The 20,543-nt window shown below is 37.8% G+C and overlaps 6 protein-coding genes and 4 non-coding genes across 10 annotated transcripts; 7 read left to right on the forward strand and 3 right to left on the reverse strand. All coding sequences in view use genetic code 12, as the record gives it.

Annotated features, from left to right (window-relative positions):
• Positions 1-2,221: 2,221 nt before the first annotated feature.
• On the forward strand, positions 2,222-2,295 carry CTRG_06377. The gene has a single exon. It is a non-coding gene; the product is annotated as a tRNA-Val (tRNA).
• A 6,564-nt stretch (positions 2,296-8,859) lies between these two features.
• Positions 8,860-8,930, forward strand: CTRG_06378. The gene has a single exon. It is a non-coding gene; the product is annotated as a tRNA-Gly (tRNA).
• Positions 8,931-9,384: 454 nt separating this feature from the next.
• On the reverse strand, positions 9,385-9,478 carry CTRG_06397. The gene has a single exon. It is a non-coding gene; the product is annotated as a tRNA-Glu (tRNA).
• Positions 9,479-9,488: 10 nt separating this feature from the next.
• Positions 9,489-9,583, reverse strand: CTRG_06396. The gene has a single exon. It is a non-coding gene; the product is annotated as a tRNA-Glu (tRNA).
• A 193-nt stretch (positions 9,584-9,776) lies between these two features.
• CTRG_03034 (uncharacterized protein) lies at positions 9,777-14,249 on the forward strand (the record flags this gene model as incomplete). The annotated part of the gene is made up of 1 exon (XM_002548691.1): positions 9,777-14,249. One exon carries the CDS (start codon positions 9,777-9,779, stop codon positions 14,247-14,249), a length of 4,473 nt encoding a protein of 1,490 aa, XP_002548737.1.
• A 560-nt stretch (positions 14,250-14,809) lies between these two features.
• On the forward strand, positions 14,810-15,586 carry CTRG_03035 (class I SAM-dependent methyltransferase; the record flags this gene model as incomplete). Its single annotated transcript, XM_002548692.1, has 1 exon — positions 14,810-15,586. One exon carries the CDS (start codon positions 14,810-14,812, stop codon positions 15,584-15,586), a length of 777 nt encoding a protein of 258 aa, XP_002548738.1.
• A 35-nt stretch (positions 15,587-15,621) lies between these two features.
• Positions 15,622-16,812, forward strand: CTRG_03036 (uncharacterized protein; the record flags this gene model as incomplete). Its single annotated transcript, XM_002548693.1, has 1 exon — positions 15,622-16,812. One exon carries the CDS (start codon positions 15,622-15,624, stop codon positions 16,810-16,812), a length of 1,191 nt encoding a protein of 396 aa, XP_002548739.1.
• A 286-nt stretch (positions 16,813-17,098) lies between these two features.
• On the forward strand, positions 17,099-17,497 carry CTRG_03037 (mitochondrial pyruvate carrier; the record flags this gene model as incomplete). The annotated part of the gene is made up of 1 exon (XM_002548694.1): positions 17,099-17,497. The coding sequence occupies one exon, from the start codon at positions 17,099-17,101 to the stop codon at positions 17,495-17,497; it is 399 nt and encodes a 132-aa protein (XP_002548740.1).
• Positions 17,498-17,573: 76 nt separating this feature from the next.
• On the reverse strand, positions 17,574-18,596 carry CTRG_03038 (uncharacterized protein; the record flags this gene model as incomplete). Its single annotated transcript, XM_002548695.1, has 1 exon — positions 17,574-18,596. The coding sequence occupies one exon, from the start codon at positions 18,594-18,596 to the stop codon at positions 17,574-17,576; it is 1,023 nt and encodes a 340-aa protein (XP_002548741.1).
• Positions 18,597-18,754: 158 nt separating this feature from the next.
• Positions 18,755-20,524, forward strand: CDC23 (anaphase promoting complex subunit; the record flags this gene model as incomplete). The annotated part of the gene is made up of 1 exon (XM_002548696.1): positions 18,755-20,524. The coding sequence occupies one exon, from the start codon at positions 18,755-18,757 to the stop codon at positions 20,522-20,524; it is 1,770 nt and encodes a 589-aa protein (XP_002548742.1).
• Positions 20,525-20,543: the final 19 nt, after the last annotated feature.

The following is a 20,543-nucleotide window of genomic DNA, read 5'->3' on the forward strand; positions in this document are numbered from 1 at the left end:
CACAGGGGGATTTTTTCCAAGGTGTGTAAATTACAAGACTCATTGTTCTAAGGTGTCTAAATTACAGGAGGATTTTTTCCAAGGTGTGTAAATTACAGGAGGATTTTTTCCAAGGTGTGTAAATTACAGGAGGATTTTATATTTAGGAATCAATGATGGGCATAATTAGGCCCACAAAAAATTCAAGTGATACAAGTCCCATCTGTCGATGTGGGAAACTGCTGTAGGTGACAGAAGAGGTGAAGGAGAGCAACTTTTGTATGTGGTGTTTTGTCTCTAAGTGTCGGCATTGGGTCGTACTGTCTATCCAGGGGTCCCCAAAACGGCGCCCATCAATAGAAATTGTGCTGCATGGTGGGAACATTTGTATGGGGAACGTTGCCAGAATGACGACGTAGAAGAATGTTGCCGTCAGTGGGTAACATGTTTCAGGAAGCAGTGCCAACAGCCTGATATATTCTACTGGTTTTGCCGTTTCAGCAAACCCCCAATGTGGTTGTCTTGGTGTGCTGCAATCGAGAGAAGGGCCAAATGTGAGCAGCTTTTGTATGGGGACCAACCACCGGGCATGTCCTTACAGAGATGTATAGTACTTGCTACATAATCATTGATCACGGCGGTCTTGGGAACAGCTGGATAGGTTCACCAATAATCCCCCACCAGCAATTTTCCCCACTTGTCGTCCACGACACACACCCAGACGGGCTCTCTACACTTCGCCCAGCATCTTTTGTATACACCCTTTGCTGACGTGGCATGAAAAAATATTGAGGTTCGCTACGTACATCATATAGTGGTTGGTTATTATTATCATACCTATGAATAAATTATTAGTTAATATAACGCTAAATCTGTTTACAGATGTTTCCTTTCATATTTTAAACTAGTTTCATACTTTCCTTTGTCTTTTTATTCTTATTTTTATGGTTTGAGTTTCATTTCATCTCGCTGTAGTTTTGAAATGGTAGACACTTTATATAATAAAAACAAAGAATAGATGGATAAATGGCCATTAGTTTGTTTCCAAATTTCTGAAAGGCGATACTACTCATGGAAAACAATTCAATGTACGGTCGTACGCAATAGAACAATTTTGTAAATACGGTTGTCATTGACTGGTTCACGACCCGTCTGACACATGTATTTTTAGCTGTGTCAGTATTCTATTCTTTGATATCTATACTTTTCATCAATACCTTCTTATTACATTAAAAAAGATTGAAAAATATACCATATAATCTATGCAGAAGTCCACTGAGACTAAGTTTTTCACCTGAGTTCATTGTTTGAGTTCATCCTTAGGAGTGAAGACACATGGCTCTTTCTTTTGTCCAATGCATCAGTGCAATTGCTGCATAGCGATGTGACAATAACATGGCTATTATCACAATAGCACGTCATGAGATATACCACGACTGTGTTCCAGTAATGGCATTGAGTGAAAAAAAATTTTGCGTGCTCAAGAAACATTAAATAGTTGAAGTATTTAGTGCTTTAGTCGACGCCAAGAAAGATTTGATTTGTAGATGAAGTGGTCTTGTTCATAGACCGAAAAATACTGTAAGAGTTGGTAGCTGATGCCTGCGGGATGTGTCGTGCCTTCGCATGATTCCCATCCGGGCATCGCACCATCTCTTTTGAAAAATGTTTCCACAGGAAAAATATTGTATAGTTGTATATCTTGCTCTTTAGACTTATTTACCAGGTAGTCTCCTAATCATTGAATAGATTAATATCGTATCCATAATAGGAGACGACTCCCTCTTAGGGACGGAATCCTTACAACTCATTAGTTTATAACTGTCCTTCGGATGAATCAATAACCGATGATTCAATGATATAGCAATTGTAGTGTAGAACAATTGACAGCTATAACTCTTCAGTAAATTTAAAGCAGTATATTCAGTAGAAACAATAGAACAATTGATTAATTATATAAAAAGAAACATCTAAAAATAAAATAAAAAGGGAATTCATCTACCTAAATAGTAATTAGATGAATTCATCGATGAGTCATACTCAACATCAATTAGTAAGCAATAGCATTAGTAATCAATATCAAACATTCTCCGTAAGCAATATCAGAACATTCCATAAGCAATATCAGAACATTCCATAAGCAATATCAGAACATTCCATAACCAATATCAAATCTGATTAGTAATCCAAATGTATTGTGATCCAAATCTAGATCACAGAATACAACACTCATCAACTAATTGGTTCCGTGGTCTAGTTGGTTATGGCATATGCTTAACACGCATAACGTCCCCAGTTCGATCCTGGGCGGAATCAATTTTTTAACGAATATTTTTTTCGAACTAATGAAAGGAATCAGTGCATAATAGGACCAGTGTTAGTACTGTACTGCTACAGGTGTTTCGTTAGAGATTATCGAATTAACATATAATAGCTTCAGTCGCCAACAAAAAGTTCATGAATTTTTTTTTCTCCTATGGGGTAGTGCACTTTACAGAGCAAAAATTGTAAACAAACTCTTAGTTTGTGCACTAATCAAAATTTATTTTGCTAAAAAATACAGATATTGGACACGTAACCAGTTTTTGTAAAAAAGTGAACATTACTTCAATCAAGAGATAGGGCGACTATCACCTAAAAATACTTTTGTAAACCACTGCATATGTTTTTCATAATCTAATTACCAATTTAAAACTATATATAAAGGTAGAACGTGCTGCAGAGTACACTTGTTTGTAGATAATTACTCATTAAAAGTATCATTATTCTCCGTGTTCGCTGCGAGAAAAACGGGAGAGAAAATTCTTTTGTATACCGATTTCTACATTTTTGTGGGCGCGACAAAAAAAAATTCGTGAACTTTTTGTTGTCGACTGTATTAACCTCAAGTTTGGGGGTAAATATTCTATTTCAAGTAATGCCTATCTACTACAGTGCAATTCAAACCAAACTTTGTCATGCCATATATGTTCGTCTATTCTCAATAATTCAAATCTTGTCTTCTCTCTATACTTGATCCTAAACACATGAGAAACTAAATTTTCTTTATGGTTCTATATAAAACCCTATATTTTCAGTGCATTGTCTTTATGCATCTTCTGATTATGCAACCATAACTTCTATAAGCTAATCTCTTTCCTCCATTATTATGAAGGCCTCGAAGTTAACTTATTGGACTTGTCTATCCGGGTTGTTTTATTCATTAGTACCATTTCTACTCGAATTATCGTCTTCAAAAAAATTTACATTCCTTTGGCAAGCGACTGTATTCTGTATCGTAAATAATCGTTATTTCACGATATATTTGATTTTTTAGTTGATGTGCTAAAATTGGAAGACAAGCTCTAGGTAAATATAAGCTGATACTCAGTTATTCGCATAGAGGAAGCATTTTTGAATTACTCACACTAAATATTTCTATATATCGACAGAAGTAAAATGTAAAAGTATATTGAAGAATTATAAAGAACGTTGTACAATATAATACTTTTAGGATTCTATCTGTCCAATGGTATAATTTATTGTTTAAAAGTTGTATTGTTTATATCCAGGACAAAATTTAACAAATTGCAAATTATAAAAAAAACAGTAATTTGGCTTTCTTGTCATTAGTTTGTTCAAAGTATAAGAATTATTTTGTTGGGAGATGGTTAATCAAACGTTGCATTTCTTTAATCATGGGTCTCATTAAGTCACAGGATTTCTGATACATTGTTAAATGTTGAGTATACATCATCTCAGGAATTTAGTGCAAAAATTGTACCAAAAAATTTAGTAATTTTAAATTTATTACTGGATAAGTCATCAATTCGTGGATTAGATGTTCCGATTATTGAAAAATTTTATTAAAATCAATACCGAATTGATTTTGAAGAATATAGACATCTTCAAAACTTGCTTTAGATATAGTCAGGATATCAGGTGTCTTGATGATTTTGTAAGAGTTGGTAGCTGATGCCTGCAGGATGGGTCGTGCCTTCGCATGATTCCCATCCGGGCATCGCACCATCTCTTTTGAAAAAGGTTTCCACAGAAAAAAATATTGTATAGTTGTATATCTTGCTCTTTAGACTTATTTACCAGGTAGTCTCCTAGTCAATGAATAGATTAATATCGTATCCATAATAGGAGACGACCCCCTCTTAGGGGCCGAATCCTTACAGTTGGTAGCTCCGCAAATTGTTCCTACCTCGATTGAAATCTGATTAGCTAATGGGATGAAAATTTTTTCTTACATTTGAATTTTCTCTCAGTACTGGTCATGTCCCCCTACCAAGTCCATTGCCAGTGAAGTTAGACCGAGTCTATTATATGAAAAGTAATTACGGTAAGATTAGAATGATAGTGTGGCTTATAAAAGAAGCCAGTTATTGATGGTAAAGTGTCACCACAACCGAAAGAATGGGGTGGTCGAACAGAAGGAAGCCTTGAATTCGAAAGAAAGAATTTTGAAGGATAGTATTGTAAGTTAAGAACGTTAATGGGTTCTAGCGGAAGAAAGTTGAAGAGTAACTGGTGATAGCTTGGCAGGTGACTAAAATGAAATTTATATAACTGCACGTCGCAGACGTTGGTCAATATGAAAGATGTGTCGGTTTTTAAAAACGAGACGATGCTTAACAAGAGAAATAAAAGACGATACTACGGATAAATATGGGCCTCGATGAAGAATTAAAGAATGTCAAAAGATGATTAGGATGCGGAAGGTAATCCTGCAATGAAGAAGATGTCGAGCGTGCCGAGTTGGTTCGGATAAAAAGAGACGATCAGACTTGTAGTGGAATCAAGAATCGAATTATGATGTTGAAAGTTAAAGTTAAGTTAAGTTAAATTAAGGAGATGGATGTATAATCTGTATCCTTCCACGGAGGATAAATGTGAAGTGAAATGCTAGAGAAGAAGATATCTACTGTTTTGAATCAAATCCGGGATCAATGATAAGTTGAATTCGCGATAAATTATTGAACATGTGATGCACGATGCTATTACTGGGTGATGTGTCACAAGTACAAAAAGAAGCATGACTATGGTGTATTGATAAGATAGCCGATGATTGCTAATGAAAACTTTAGATGTTCAGGAAGTCACTATTGAATTGAAATAGCAACTTAGTACAAGTTATGCTATAGTGAATGAAGAGAAACAAGACTGAGGTATCCGGGAGTTTGTGCAAAGGTGAAGCTCGAGCCTTATCTAAAGTAGAGACGGCGTGAAGTTGGCAATGAGAAACCAGAGCATAGCGAATGATTAAACCCTCTTGATATTAAGGTCAGGTTCTAATTTTAGTGTGGAAAGAAGTGGTTTCCGAAGATGAAATTGTCCTAGCAAGGAATAAACCTTCAGGAGATGATGATGTTAGACATTGAAAAAACGGATTCACGTAAGAAGAGTTGTTTTAAATTATGAATGATACTTTGGAAGAGAAATTATCATTCAAAAGGGAGGTATGAAGTAAGAGGATGATGCCTCCTCCAAAGATAGTGTTGCATTGATGAAATGTAATATTATAACTGTTGGTAAGGTGCTGAGAGCAGAAGATGAAAGTAAGCTATCGGCATTTATTGTTGAAAGTAAGTTGTGATGGTTAAGCATTGAAAACAAGCTGTCGCATGTATGAAGTTCCCAAAGATGATGTTCCAAAGATGATGTTCCAAAGATGATGTTCCAAGTATGATAGTCTAAGTCTGATAGGAAAGATAAAGACAAAGAGAAAGTTGAAGAAATGAAACCTAAGTCCGAGAAGAGAGTCCAGAAGGGTGATTCTAAGTAAAAAAAAAAAAAAAAAAAAAAAAAAAAAAAAAAAAAATATATGAATTATGCGTGTGATTGCGATTTAGGAGATTAGATCGTGCATGTTATTAGAGAAACGCACCAGAGACGATAATGGTTGCAAAAGTTATGGTTCTGCCTCCGGGAAGGAGAGACCACAAAGTATTATGAAGAGTTAAATGTTTACAAAATGTTATAAATCGACCGGTTAGGTCACCACGAAGAAGTTACTTAGAAGAGGTGCCCAAAGCGAAGGGTTACCGTCCATCAATGTTAGTTAGAGGTGCAGATAACGAGCTGTACAAAATGTTTTAGTACGTCATGCAATGTCGTGTTGGCGTCAAGTCTAGGAGACACGAGTAGGTGTCATTATTGTTATTATCATTATTATTATTATTATTAGAGAGTTTCATGTTCCACGACATGGAAGTGCTTGGTCCTGGTCCAAAAGATTTAATTATAACAACTTTGGTCTGTCCTGTTGTAATGGTGAATGTTTATTCACGGATGGTGGGAGATGTAACCACTGTCCACCCTGTGCATTGTGTTTGGTGTGTAATTCAAAAGAGCACTTTTTGGAACAGTGCATGAGTCGAGAGAATCTTCGATTCCGGGAGTTCGGAATTCCCACACTGTTAGTTTTTTACATTGTTTGTTTTAGGGGATCGGATAATTGCCCCACCAGTTTAAAGAGTAAGTCGGGAGAGAGTTCCGCAGCAACAATAGAGTAAGTCGGGAGAGAGTCCCGCAGCAGTAATAGAGTAAGTCGGGAGAGAGTCCTGCAGCATCAATAGAGTAAGTCGGGAGAGAGACCCGCAGAGTAGGGTAATGTAAGTCGGGAAAGAGACCCGCGGTATCAAGTAACATTTCAGTTCTGATAAGTCGTGCTGCGGCTTATCACCATGCCACTATCGTGGCGCACCCACATATCACAGTTGACAGAGACAAGATTGGAAGTTTTACACAACAACAAGGAGACTAGGACAGAGCATATTAGAATCGTTAGAGAGTTATTAGTTATTAGTTATTATTTGTGTGGTATTGTTACTATCGTTACGATCCATTAGCGTACCACAAGTTAAGAGAAAATGCAGGTTGCTGCTAGAGAAAAGGCAAAATGTTTTTAACGAAGAGAGTTTATAAACGGAGTTTTAATTAAATGAAAGTACAAAACAACGTTTTGATGAAAGAAAGAGTTTGATTTTTAGAGACTTTGCAGATTGTATTCATGCAAGGTTATTGAGAACATAGAAACAGGACAAAGAGAAGAGAATATGGACATCCAGTAAGGATTGAATTAGAAGCGAAGTAATGGACATCAGGAACGGGACGAAGAATGAACGAAGGTGTACGGAAACCTAAGAGTTAGTTGTGAAGCGTTGGTAGAATTTAGCAGTAGGGTTGTTAGACCTAACGAAGAAGTGATTGGAGCATTCAAACATTAATCCAAGGATGGAGATCATGAGTTTGGCAAGTTGAACAAGGTATTGTGTGTTATTGTGGTAATGCCATTAGAATCGTTGATGGTTATCCACATAGCCAATTGAGAAAAGTATTACATTAGCCCAAGACTGGGCGAGTTGTATAACAGTGGAAGTGGTGCTAACTTTAGATCATGTTGACAATCCCAGAAGAATTAAACGGTGAGTGTCATTGGAGGTTGCCCAAGTAGGAACTGCGATGGATAAGAAGCAGGTTGAGTGTTTGTCACCCCCAAGTTTGGAAGAATAGTGGAGCTAGCACGGAATGGTGCTGCTTTGAGTTCAGTTGGTGGTTTTTATCCATTATGGGTAACCATTTAGGGGGAGGAGAGAGTTGTTGATGACAAACTGTTGAGCATACTAGAAGTAAAGGTGTGCTCAATGAGGATATTAAATGAAGAAGTCATAGAAAGTGAAGTTACATACCAATGATTGTGATATCATGTTACGTCGGTAGATTGATGATGATAGAAATAATTGCAGCATGAAGGTTTGAATAGTGGGAGAATACTCATGACTATTACCTGAGAGAAATAAATAGCGACACGTTAGGTTGATTACTCGGAAGTGCGGGTTTGGCTTCAGCACCCGAGAATCACAAAGGTGAAGAAACATTATTGCCAACTAAGGCTCGTTGGGAGAATGCTTTGGTAAGATAAGCGGTGTCCCCAGTTGTACCTTTAGTTTGGCTGGTGATATAGTGGTGAATCTACTGAGAACTCCGATCAAGATTTGACGGGAGAATGCTTTGATAAGATAAGCGGTGTCCCCGATTCGACTTTTGGTTTGGTTGATAACATAGTGGGGAATCTACTAATAGAATACAGATTATCGGTTAAAAGCAAGTGTGGTTTGAAAAGACCCACGTTGATGGACAGTCGATGAACGAAATGAATTACGTGATCCAGACAATAAGAGATGAAAAATAATAGTGGATAAAGAACGTGTGGCAATATGCCACCATTGAAGAACATGTTTGCATAAATACTATGGCAGTGATAGAAGAAGGTTGAAGAAGAAAATAAGAAAATATTCCTCGAGATTATTGATTAGAGTGTTGATTGGTTAGGAGTTACTTAAGATTGCAAGCAATACTGTGTTAGCTGATTTCGTTATACCCAAAAGTTGGAAGAAATTATAAGAGGTTGATTATCTCGTGAGAAGTTTTAATGAAGTATTAATATGGAGTGGTTACAACGAGTTGATGTTGTTACCTTACAGAATTGGCAGTTGCTAAGAAGGCTGCGCTAGTGATATTTAAAAGGAGAATTATATGTGTTAGAAAAATAGCTTGTTTGCCAGGATTGGAAAAAACTATTCTTATATGGGTTTTGTCTCACCGCCCTATGGCGTCAAGATAGGGGGAGGAGAGTGTAAGAGTTGGTAGCTGATGCCTGCAGGATGGGTCGTGCCTTCGCATGATTCCCATCCGGGCATCGCACCATCTCTTTTGAAAAAGGTTTCCACAGAAAAAAATATTGTATAGTTGTATATCTTGCTCTTTAGACTTATTTACCAGGTAGTCTCCTAGTCAATGAATAGATTAATATCGTATCCATAATAGGAGACGACCCCCTCTTAGGGGCCGAATCCTTACAGATTTACAACAATTAGCCAACTTGGCCGAGTTGCAAGAATGGTTTAGTGGTAAAATCCAACGTTGCCATCGTTGGGCCCCGGGTTCGATTCCCGGTTCTTGCATTTTTGCTACCATTAATTTTACAACATTGCAAAAATTTTTTTATCACTCTTAGTGTTAATTCTTTGTTTTCTTGTATGTGTGGTTTTAAAAAAGATCATTATCACGTAAAGAATACAATATTACATTACCAAGTTTGAATTGCACCGGACCACACGAAGTTCAATTATTATACAATATTAATGGCCAATTAGATCATTGTTACTGAACCGCATAGCCTGATGTCAATCTACAGCTTTTCGAGTATAGAAAGCAAAAAAATTACCTCGGTTATAGGAAATACGGCTATAGAGGAGCTAATCTTGAATAATAAAGTCACATAGTTAAAGATTCACACACCTTGCTCTGAAGATCTTGATAGCCCATAAGCCCTCCCTCTTTTGTTAATTGATATTCCATTCTTTATTCATCCTTGTTGAACTACTAGATACAATAAAAAATTATAAAAAAATAATGCTCCCTTACGGGGAATCGAACCCCGGTCTGCTCGGAACTTTTAAACTCTTACGAATCTGAAAGCGAACCGTGATAGCCACTACACTATAAAGGAAAGCAGGAAACTCCCTTACGGGGAATCGAACCCCGGTCTGCTCGGAACTTTTTAATTCTTGAAGAACTTGAAAGCGAACCGTGATAGCCACTACACTATAAAGGAAATTTCTTGAAATGGAAACACCCTAGTTGAACCATACCCACAACGTATTTTACGGCGTGGCAGTTTTTTTCTACTTGTGCACGACACCTCGAAGAAAAAAATAGCAAAACAGAATAGATAAGGGGCGGAAAAACAAAATGATAATAATGTTGACAAGAAAACTTCACAATCACAACGATATCTCCACATCGTGATGAATCTCGAATACCCAAAACTAGCATGTGGTATCGGAGCCCTACTACACCCTATGGCACCAAATAATGATAATGCCTTCAACCCGTGTTTTCTAATGCACACTTTGTCCCTTTTTTCAGTCATCAACATCGTGTACGGCACGATAACATTATACAAAACTACTACAAAGCTGCCTCGATATGGGAACTTTTCACCCAAAAATACCGGATTAACTCATTATATCCGGTTAAATGCAGTGGCGTTGCATATTATTTTACTATTATATCTAAACTCATTCATATCTATTCATGAAAGATTTGCAGACCCAAAGATTGTTGGATTTGGATTGCTCGCCGTTCTATTGGTGTTTATTATATTCCCGTTGCACTTTATTGAAACAGTATATTCACCTATTCCGTTGGACATTTTGTTGGTGTTTTGGCCAGCACTTGGTATTCTTGAAATTGCATTATACTTTCAAGACAATTTTACAGATTGGGTCATAATACAGCTGACTGACCCATCCATAAAAATTGTTGAAATATTCCTTGTTTTAAATTCGATTGCTATCTTTGTACTTGAGTACTCGCATTACAAGCCAAGCCATGAGTTAATTTTACAATATAAAAGAAATGATCAACTGGATCAGTTACAGGAGCCAAATATTATTCAACAAATCACTTTTACATGGATGAATGAGTTGATCGAAAATTCATATAAAAACCAAACAGTTACCAACGCTGAGTTGCCACATACACCGCCAGAAATATCAACTGTTTATGCCACCACCAGACTTAAGAAATTTTGGCATGGCGGAGAGTTGACTACTTCTTTGTTGAAAGCCTTTGGTTGGGCATTGTTGGTTTCCTTTTTCTACGAGTTTGGTGGTCGACTACTCAACTTTGTTCAGCCACAATTGCTTAGACTATTGATCTTATACTTTAACATAGATAATCCACCCTTGTTGAAAGGTGTCTTGATTTCCCTTGGAATGTTTACAAATACCTTGCTCCAAACATCATTGAACAATAGATATATGTTGAAGAATTTGGAAGTGGGATTGAATTGTCGTTCTTCATTGACTTCATTGGTGTACCAAAAGGCAATCAAGTTGTCGAGCGAGTCCAGATTGAAAACGAGCTCTGGAGATATCATTAATTTGCTTTCTGTTGATGTCAACAGGGTACAAAATGTATTGATGAATCTAAGCACACTTGTTCTTGCCCCAACAGACATTATTTTATGTGTCTTATCACTTTATCCTTTATTACATGGTGCAACATTTGCTGGTGTTGGAATAATGATTGTTTTGATACCAGTGAACGCTATTATTGTAAAATATTACAGGAGACTCAGCAAAACGCAAATGAAATTAAAAGATAATAGATCAAGAGTGATTAACGAGATTTTGTCATCAATTAAAAGTATTAAATTGTTTGCGTGGGAGAAACCTATGCTTGCAAAGCTTTCTGAGGCCAGAAATGACAAGGAATTGGCGAATTTGAAAAGAATCAGGCTTGTTGGTCAAGGTGTCATGTTTATCTGGAATATTATACCATTTTTGGTCTCGTTCACATCTTTTGCTACATTTGCATTGACCCAGAAAAAGCCATTAACATCAGACCTTGTTTTCCCTGCTTTGGCATTGTTGAATTTATTATCGGGCCCACTAATGGAACTTCCAGCAGTTATCACAGCTATGATCGAAGCGAATGTTGCTATAAATAGAGTTAGGACGTTTCTCTTGAGTGAAGAGATTGACGAATCGTTAATTAGGAGATTGCCAGACGCTAAGCAAGATGATGATGGCATGGCTGTCAAAGTTCAGAATGCCACCTTTCACTGGACGAAGAACAGGTTTACCGATCTTGAACAAGATGCAGAAGAGCAACAGTTGCACACTTTAAGAAATATAAACTTTAGAGTTTCAAAAGGTGATTTGAGTTGTGTTGTTGGAAAAGTTGGAAGCGGGAAAACATCTTTGTTGTATGCATTGCTTGGTCAGTTAATAATGGTTCAAGGAAATGAAGATACACCACCTACTGTTGATATTCGTGGATCTGTGGCATATTGTGCACAACAACCTTGGATTATGAATGCATCTGTCAAGGAAAACATTCTTTTTGGATGTAAATGGGACAAAGATTTTTATGAAAAGACCATAGATGCCTGCCAATTATTACCAGATTTAGCGATATTACCCGATGGTGATGAAACTCAAGTGGGAGAGAAAGGTGTTTCTTTATCTGGTGGTCAGAAAGCAAGATTGGCATTGGCCCGAGCAGTGTATGCACGTGCTGATGTGTATTTACTAGACGATATTTTGTCTGCGGTTGATTCCAATGTTGGTAAAAAAATTATCCAGAAAGTTTTGAGCAAACAAGGGCTACTTGGCTCGAAAACAATTGTCTTGTCTACAAACTCGATATCTGTTTTGAAATATTCCAACAACATCACCCTTATCGAAGATGGAGACGTGATTGAAACAACGACTTACAAAGACATAGACCAATCCAGCCACCCGAAGTTATATGAGTTGATTAGTCACTTTAGCAAAGATGAAGAAGAAGAAATTAATGAAAATATTGCAAATGACACGGCAGCACTGCTGTTTGTCACTCGTAAAGCAAGTATGGCTAGTTTGCACTGGGATCCATTGCAAAGATTATTACCAAATTTGCGCAGTGGTCAAACGGAAGAAGTTAGTAAAAAGGGTAAAGTTAAGTGGTCTGTCTATTTGGCCTATATCAAAGCTTGTTCTATTCCTGGTGGTGTGTTGTGGTTTGTTTTGTTGATTATTGCCACAGCGTTATCGGTTGGTGCCAACTACTGGCTTAAATACTGGACGGATCAAAACTCCAAAGGGGATGGAAACCAAAATGTATGGAACTTTTTGTTTGTTTATGCAGCATTGGGACTAGGTGCCGCATTCGTTACTATTGCTCGTAGTTCTGTGATGCTTCTTTGGTTGGGTATCAATGCTTCCAAGAAAATCCATGATAACATGGCGAAGCGAGTACTCAGTGCACCAATGCTGTTTTTTGAAAGAACACCAATTGGTAGAATAATGAATAGGTTCACAAATGATGTTAATCAAGTCGACGATGGTATACCACTGGTTTTCCAGAGATTCATCAACCAATTGGTCGGAACTATTTTCACCGTTGGTGTTGTCACCCTTGCCATTCCTACTTATTTGATTATTATTTGTTTTCTTTCTTTATTGTACGTGTATTATGAAATTTACTATGTGGCAATTTCAAGAGAATTGAAGAGATTGGTTTCGATATCTCGTAGTCCTATCTACGGTCATTTGGGTGAAAGTTTGAGTGGAATTGACACTATTCGAGCTTACAATCAAAAGGAAAGGTTTGATTTTATCATGAATGCAAATGTCGATTTCAATTTAAAGTCGGTATACATGTTGACATCTATCAATAGATGGCTCGGTTTCAGGTTACAGGCCATTGGTGGAATCGGAGTGTGTTCCGTTGCTATTTTGTCAATATTAAGTAAAAGAACATCTCACCCGTTATCAGCATCCATGGCAGGTTTTATCATGACATATGCAATGCAGGTGACTTCTTCATTAAGAAGATTAGTAAGAACTTCTGCTCAAGTTGAAACTAGTATCGTGGCCGTTGAAAGATGTTTGGAATACACAGAACTTCCAGTTGAAGAGGAAGACGAAGGGTCACTTAAGCTTGTTAAACCACCTCCACACTGGCCAAACAAAGGTACTCTTAATTTCCACAACTACTCAACTCGTTATCGTGCAAATCTTGATTTGATATTAAGGAATATTTCCTTCTCCATCAAACCAAGCGAGAAGATAGGAATAGTTGGCAGAACTGGTGCTGGTAAAAGCTCATTAGCGTTAGCAATTTTCCGTATTATTGAAGCTGTTGACGGGAATATTGAAATCGATGGGTTGGATACAAGCCAATTGTATTTGTATGATCTCAGACAACGATTAAGTATTATCCCACAAGACTCACAGCTTTTAGAAGGCACAATTCGTCAAAATTTGGACCCGTTCAACTATTACACCGACGAAGAAATTTGGCGAGCATTGGAATTGGCACATTTGAAAGAGCATATTCAAAAATTACCGAGAGAAGAGGGCTCAGAGGAAAACAAGTTGCTTAACAAGGTTTACGAAGGCGGGTCTAATTTCTCGTCTGGTCAACGTCAATTAATGTCGTTGGCAAGAGTGTTGTTGAAGATGAATGACTCGAAAATATTAGTGTTGGACGAAGCAACTGCAGCAGTTGACGTGCAAACTGATAAGATCATCCAAGAAACTATTAGAACACAATTTAAAGACAAGACAATAATCACTATTGCGCATAGATTGGAGACAGTTATGGACAGTGACAAGATTGTGAGTTTGGATAAAGGGGAATTGAAAGAATTCGATGCACCACAAAAATTGCTAGACAAAAAGGACGGTATATTCTATAGTCTATGTAAACAGGGAGGTTACATTTAGGCAACTTCCGACTTTAATAAATGATAAAGTATTGTCTGTGTAATCAAATAGGGAAGATCATTGGACTGGATTGATTCATATGAGTAGAACACATATGCTGTTAGACCGTCGGGGGAAACCGCAAGCGAATTGTCTCGCGAAAGTACAAGCTCGACAGAATAGTTTGTTCTTTCTTTGGGGATGTCTCCACGTAAATTGTCAAGAAAGTTCACGGCTATTGATCGATTCGTGACATACGGTAGCTCGGCATCTATTTGGATCTGGGTTGCGTCTACCAAGTCAGGGAAGTTGAACTGCTCTGATTGCTTGTCAAATCCTATTGAAATGTCAACCGTTTGTAGCATTCTGGTAGGTGTAGAAGTCTTCCATAAGACCCAGATCCATGGTCCCGCCATTAATAAGCCGAATATGAGTATAGAGTTTCTTGAGAATACCATTGCTTGTTGTGTGCCAGTGTGTTTGTGATTGGCCTCGAAGTATTTTCGTTTTTTCTTTTTTTTTTTTTTTTTTTTCTTGTCATCGTTTTCATTCATTTAGTCCGTAGTCATCAACCACCACCAATGTCAGCATCAGTGCCATCTGTATCGATAGAAAGAGGACTAGACCCACAGAATCAAGAGGATACATATGTCCATGATGTGTATAACGAAATAGCGAGCCATTTTTCACAGACTAGATACAAGCCGTGGCCGATAGTTGAAAAGTTCTTGATGCTGAGACCCAAATACTCCGTTGGGATAGATGTGGGGTGTGGAAACGGAAAGTACTTGAATGTCAACAAGGATTTGTTCATGATAGGTACCGACAGATCGGATGGGTTGGTCCAATGTGGCCAGCAGATTTCCAACAATAGGTACAATTTGGGGGTTGCCGACGGGTTGGCATTGCCCCACCCAGACAACACATTTGACTTTGCGATATCGATTGCTGTGATTCACCATTTTGCCAATGAAGAAAGACGGATTGAGGCTATTCTGCATATCCTTTCGAAATTAAAAACTGGCGGTGAAGCTTTGATTTATTGTTGGGCATTGGAGCAAGAGAAGTCGCGTCGTGGGTACAAAGAAGGGGATGACCAGGACATATTGATTCCTTGGGTGTTGAAGAAACCACAACCACTGAAGAAGAAAAAGGGAAGCAAGACGAAAGATTCGCCAGAGATGGATAAGGTGCCAGAAGAAGAGCCACAAGAGACACCCAATGTCACCAAGTACAGGTATTATCATTTGTACAGGAAAGGAGAGTTGGTGGACAATTGCTTGAAAACAGAAAGGTGCTCGATAGTGGAGGAAGGCTACGAACGAGACAACTGGTGGGTGATAATCAAGAAGAAATAGGGCATCCATAGAAGTGAATAGATGACGATAGTATAATGATAAGCGAAGAGAGAGAAAGAGAGAGCTCTAGAGAGAGAGAGAGAGAAAAAAAAAATGAAGAGCGAACAACAAGTCCAAAACAAACTGACTTCATTCTCTTTATGTTTTCTCCACAGGATCGACACGATAAGTTGGTCCGTGCCACGGACTTGGATGCGTTGAGTTGCCGATATAGCATCAATGAAAAGTCGTACTTGGTTCCGCGTGACGAGTTCATCCCGGACTTGATCCAAAGCTACCAACAACATTTGCAGTATTGTCAGGGGTATACCCAGTTGTCGTCTTCAAGGACATTGAGGACAGTATTCCAGGAAAGAAAGTTCCCATTGATCAACAGAGGATCCTACCTACGCACCACCGCTATTGATAAAGTAGTACGGGAATTTGTCGACGAGTTTTCAGGAAAATGCCAAATTGTGTCGTTGGGAAGCGGATCAGACACCAGAGCATTCACGTTGTTGCAGCAACACCCGGAATTGGTTATCCATGAGATTGATTTTCCAGAGTCCACAAGAATCAAGAAGTTGGCGATTTTGCAGAGCAGTAAGCTCAGAGATATTGTTGGAACGGACGAGAGTGCACCACCTATTGAAAGCAAGTCGTCGTTTGCCGAATACAGTCCAGATTTGTTCACACGACAATACTATCTCCACGGACTAGATTTACGAACACTCGACAACAAAATGCCTGGGTTCAAAGAGGATGTACCCACATTGGTGATCAGCGAGTGTGTGTTGTGCTACTTATCGCCTGAAGAATACGAGAAGACAATCAAGTACTGGACAAGCCATAGTGGCGACAACATCATGGGGTTCTTGATTTACGAGCCAATGTCGTTGAACGACCAGTTTGGCACTACAATGACGCAGAACTTGCTCAACAGGGGACTCAACTTGCAGATGTTCAACAAATACCCCGATCTAGCGGCCAGAAAGCGGTTTCTTGAAGGGGAGTGCGGGTTGCTGAATTCGAGATTGACCGACATGAGTGATGTTGGTGGTTATAAGGAGCATAATTCCCAATGGATCGATGATCAAGAGTTGCATCGTATTAACAAATTGGAGTTTATTGATGAGATTGAAGAGATACGACTACTATTAGACCACTACTGTTTGGTGTACACAGAATACCCAAACAAACACGGCAGGTCATTCAAAGGAGCTAATAAATGGCATTGGATTATGTAGGTACTATAAATATAGACAATTTGGCATCTATTTACATTATCCGATTCATAATCTTGACGGAAAGATAAAAGTGGGGAAGAAGGTCGTGTCCTTGTGACCGAACCGCTATAGCAATTTTTTCTTCTCTCTCTCTTTTTTTTTTTGGCACTTTTTTAGGTTGAAGCGAAATTGTATCGGACACCACTGGATTCTGATTACTCTTTCTTTTTTTTTTTTCCTATTACTATTATCTTCACTTTTCTTTAATTGAATTGTTCTAGAATATTAATATCACAGACATACAGAAATGGCATCAACAGCTCAACACGCATCTAAATTCCAACGTTTTTTAAATTCAGAAACAGGTCCAAGGACTGTTCATTTTTGGGCTCCAGTTTTTAAGTGGGCATTGGTTATTGCCGGTATCAATGATTTGCAACGTCCGGTAGAAAAATTAAGTGGAACCCAACAAATTGCATTATTTGCTACAGGTGCCATATGGACTAGATGGGCAGGATTTGTTATCAAACCAAGAAATATGCTTTTAGCCTCGGTGAATTTCTTTTTGGGTGGTGTTGCCGGTTATCAATTGATCAGAATTGTCAACTATAGAAGAGAAGCAGGCGACTCTCCAATGCAAGTATTTGACTATATCATCAATGGTAAACCAGAGGCCACAAGTAAGGAAGAGCCAACTAAAAACTAAGCAATGTATAGTAGAAATGTGATGCATATATATATATATAAAGTGAATGGGTTATTTATTGTACAATACATATATTTTAATGATCAATCAACATGTCGTCATCGTCATCATCAACTTCTTCTACAGGTTCATTTTCATGACTTTCGACTTGCGATACAACTAGGTCTTCGACATCAGAACCTTTAGCAAGACCGTCATCATCATCATCATCATCATCATCATCAACATTCTCTTCTTCAATTTCAATATTATGTCCATGAATCACTTCCTCTTGTTCCCCTTCTTCCTCTTCTCGTTCAACTTCCTGTATCTCAACTTCTTCTTCATCCAGGGATTCGTCACTCTCCAATTGCTCTTTCTTTAATTTAGTATCATTTTCTTCAGATTTGATCTTTTCAACTTCTGCAATGGCTTCTGGAACACTTTTGTTAATAAAATTATTCAAGTAGCTTAGATTCTTAGTCCAAGATCTATTTTCGTTATCAAGTTTTTGCTTGATTAGGGTCAACAATTCCAATTTCAACCTCTTTTCTAACCTCATACGGTACTCTATATTTATCAACTGGCTAATTCTCTTAAAATCAGGTGTTGGCAACGCAGAAGAACTATCCAAGGAAAATAGATCGCTGAGCTGTACGTGTCTTGGCAACTGGTCTCTTCCAGCTTGAGCAATTTTCAACAAACTTTCATCATTCAAAGTTTCCAACGTTCTTCGCGATATAATAAATTTTGGTAATGCTATCGAACCTGATAATGCTTCGTACGTATACGATTCTTGACCAATCTTGAGATTAATACTAGAAATTTTGCCCAAGGTTTCGTTATATTCAACAGTTTCAGTATCAATTACACGATTTCTGCAATCATTCTCCCAGTCTTTTAATTCCTTTTGAGCTTTATTAATCTTAAATGAATCAAGGATGAAATTCTTTTTAACTTGCTGAAGTTCAGATGAAGATGGTGCGTTCTCTGAACTGTTCACTGATTTAAGTAGTTGTTCATTGATGTCAAGCAATTTCTTGGCAGAATCAAATGTTTCCAAAGTTGAATCTAATAAATTTTGTAAAGATTCAATTCTTTCTAAGGATTCTGCAGTCATGTTCTATGGGTACGTGGTTGAGGTTTCCTTGGTTGTTGTTTCTGATATATTTTTTTTTTGTTGGTCCATATAATTGTTGTTCTGGCGAGAACTTTTTTCTGGTTTGATTTGTTTACTTTTTTTTGATTTCGCTACAACTGCCACAACCACGTTCAACAATGTCAGGTCAAATCAACGTAGAAACAACAGGGATCAATCTTGAGGATTTAAGAATACAATTATTTCAGTCGGCATTGAAATTAAACAATCTAAATTTGTATCACGCTGGCAAATGGTGTGCAGAAGCATTGAATGGTTTGAAGGAAAAGAATCCCATAACCTATCCTATTATCCCTTTAGATCCCGAAGACTTGGTTGACCAAGATTCATTTCTATTAGCTAAGGCGTATTTTAATTGTAATGAGTTTGATAGGGCTGCAAATGTGTTAAAGGATTGCAAAGGTGGCGATGCCAAGTTTCTCCGATTGTACTCAATGCTAATATCCGTAGACAAAAGGGCATCGGAGGAGACAGACGGCTCGATAAACATTGGATTGATAAACGATATAAATGATGACGGAGGTTCAGAAACGAAGGAAGTAGTAATCAACTCATTAAATTCCCAACTTTCAAAAATTATATTAGAATCAGAGAATTTTTTGGCCCACCGGGAAAATGCATTCCTATACTACCTAAATGGAATGATATACAATAAAAAGAAAAAGTATCAGTTGGCCCAGCAAAGTCTAAGTAGATCATTACAATTGTTCCCTTATAATTGGTCTTGCTGGCAGGAACTTATTGCTTCGCTAACATCATTTGAAGAAGCCAATGATTATATCAACAGAACCAAAAACAGCAACTCGTCCTTATCGAATAGCATTATGTTTCAATTTTTTGAAGTTGTGATTTTACAAGAATTCTACCATCAGCTGAATACCCTATTTGATAATCTCAGTAATCTTGTTAGCTTATTTCCAAACTTTGTCTTTCTAAAAATCCAGCAATTTCTCATTTCATATCATAATCTCGACTATTTCCAAGCGGAAGCTACTTTTGATCAAATCTTGCGACAGGATCCGTTGCGATTGGATGATTTAGATACCTTTTCTAACATGTTGTATGTGATGGAAAAAAGATCAAAGTTGTCTTACTTGGCCCAATATGCTTCACAAATAGATAAATTTCGTCCCGAAACGTGCTGCATCTTAGCGAACTACTATTCCATGAAATGTGAGCATGAGAAAGCTATAATGTACTACAAACGTGCATTAACATTGAACAAAAACTGCCTTAGTGCGTGGACATTAATGGGCCACGAATTTGTTGAATTGAAGAATAGCCATGCAGCCATTGAATCGTATCGTCGAGCAGTTGATACCAACCCTAAAGACTTTCGTGCATGGTATGGATTAGGTCAGGCTTATGAAGTTTTGGATATGCATTTATACGCATTGTACTATTATCAGCGTGCCACTAATTTGCAACCATTGGATAAGCGTATGTGGCAAGCCATTGGAAATTGCTATGAAAAGATTGATCAGCTCGAAGAAGCACAAAAATCATTTGCGAAAGCACTTGCAATTGGGAAAGTTGTTCACCTGGCGGGTGACATGAACTACGACAACAATAAGGATCATGAAGAACCTAGTTTCTCTGTTGAACCTCACATTTGTTACCGTTTGGCTATCATTCTGGAAAAATTAGGGAACCACAAGGAGACCTTCAAATATATGAAGTTATGCTTTGAACAGGAATTTGATTGGGGTATAAGTGATGAAACTTCGAAGGCAAGATTATGGCTTGCAAGGGATGCTTTGAATAATTGGAAGTTTGAAGAGGCGTATGAATTGGCTAAAGATTTGAATCATAGTAATGCCCATGATATTGAGGATGCCAGAGCAATAGCCCGTGATGCCAGAAACAGAATGAAAAACCAGCTACATTGATTAGGCAAAAAAAAAAAAA

This window comes from Candida tropicalis, assembly GCF_000006335.3.
Source record: "Candida tropicalis MYA-3404 genomic scaffold supercont3.4, whole genome shotgun sequence".
NCBI classification, from domain to species: domain Eukaryota; kingdom Fungi; phylum Ascomycota; class Pichiomycetes; order Serinales; family Debaryomycetaceae; genus Candida; species Candida tropicalis.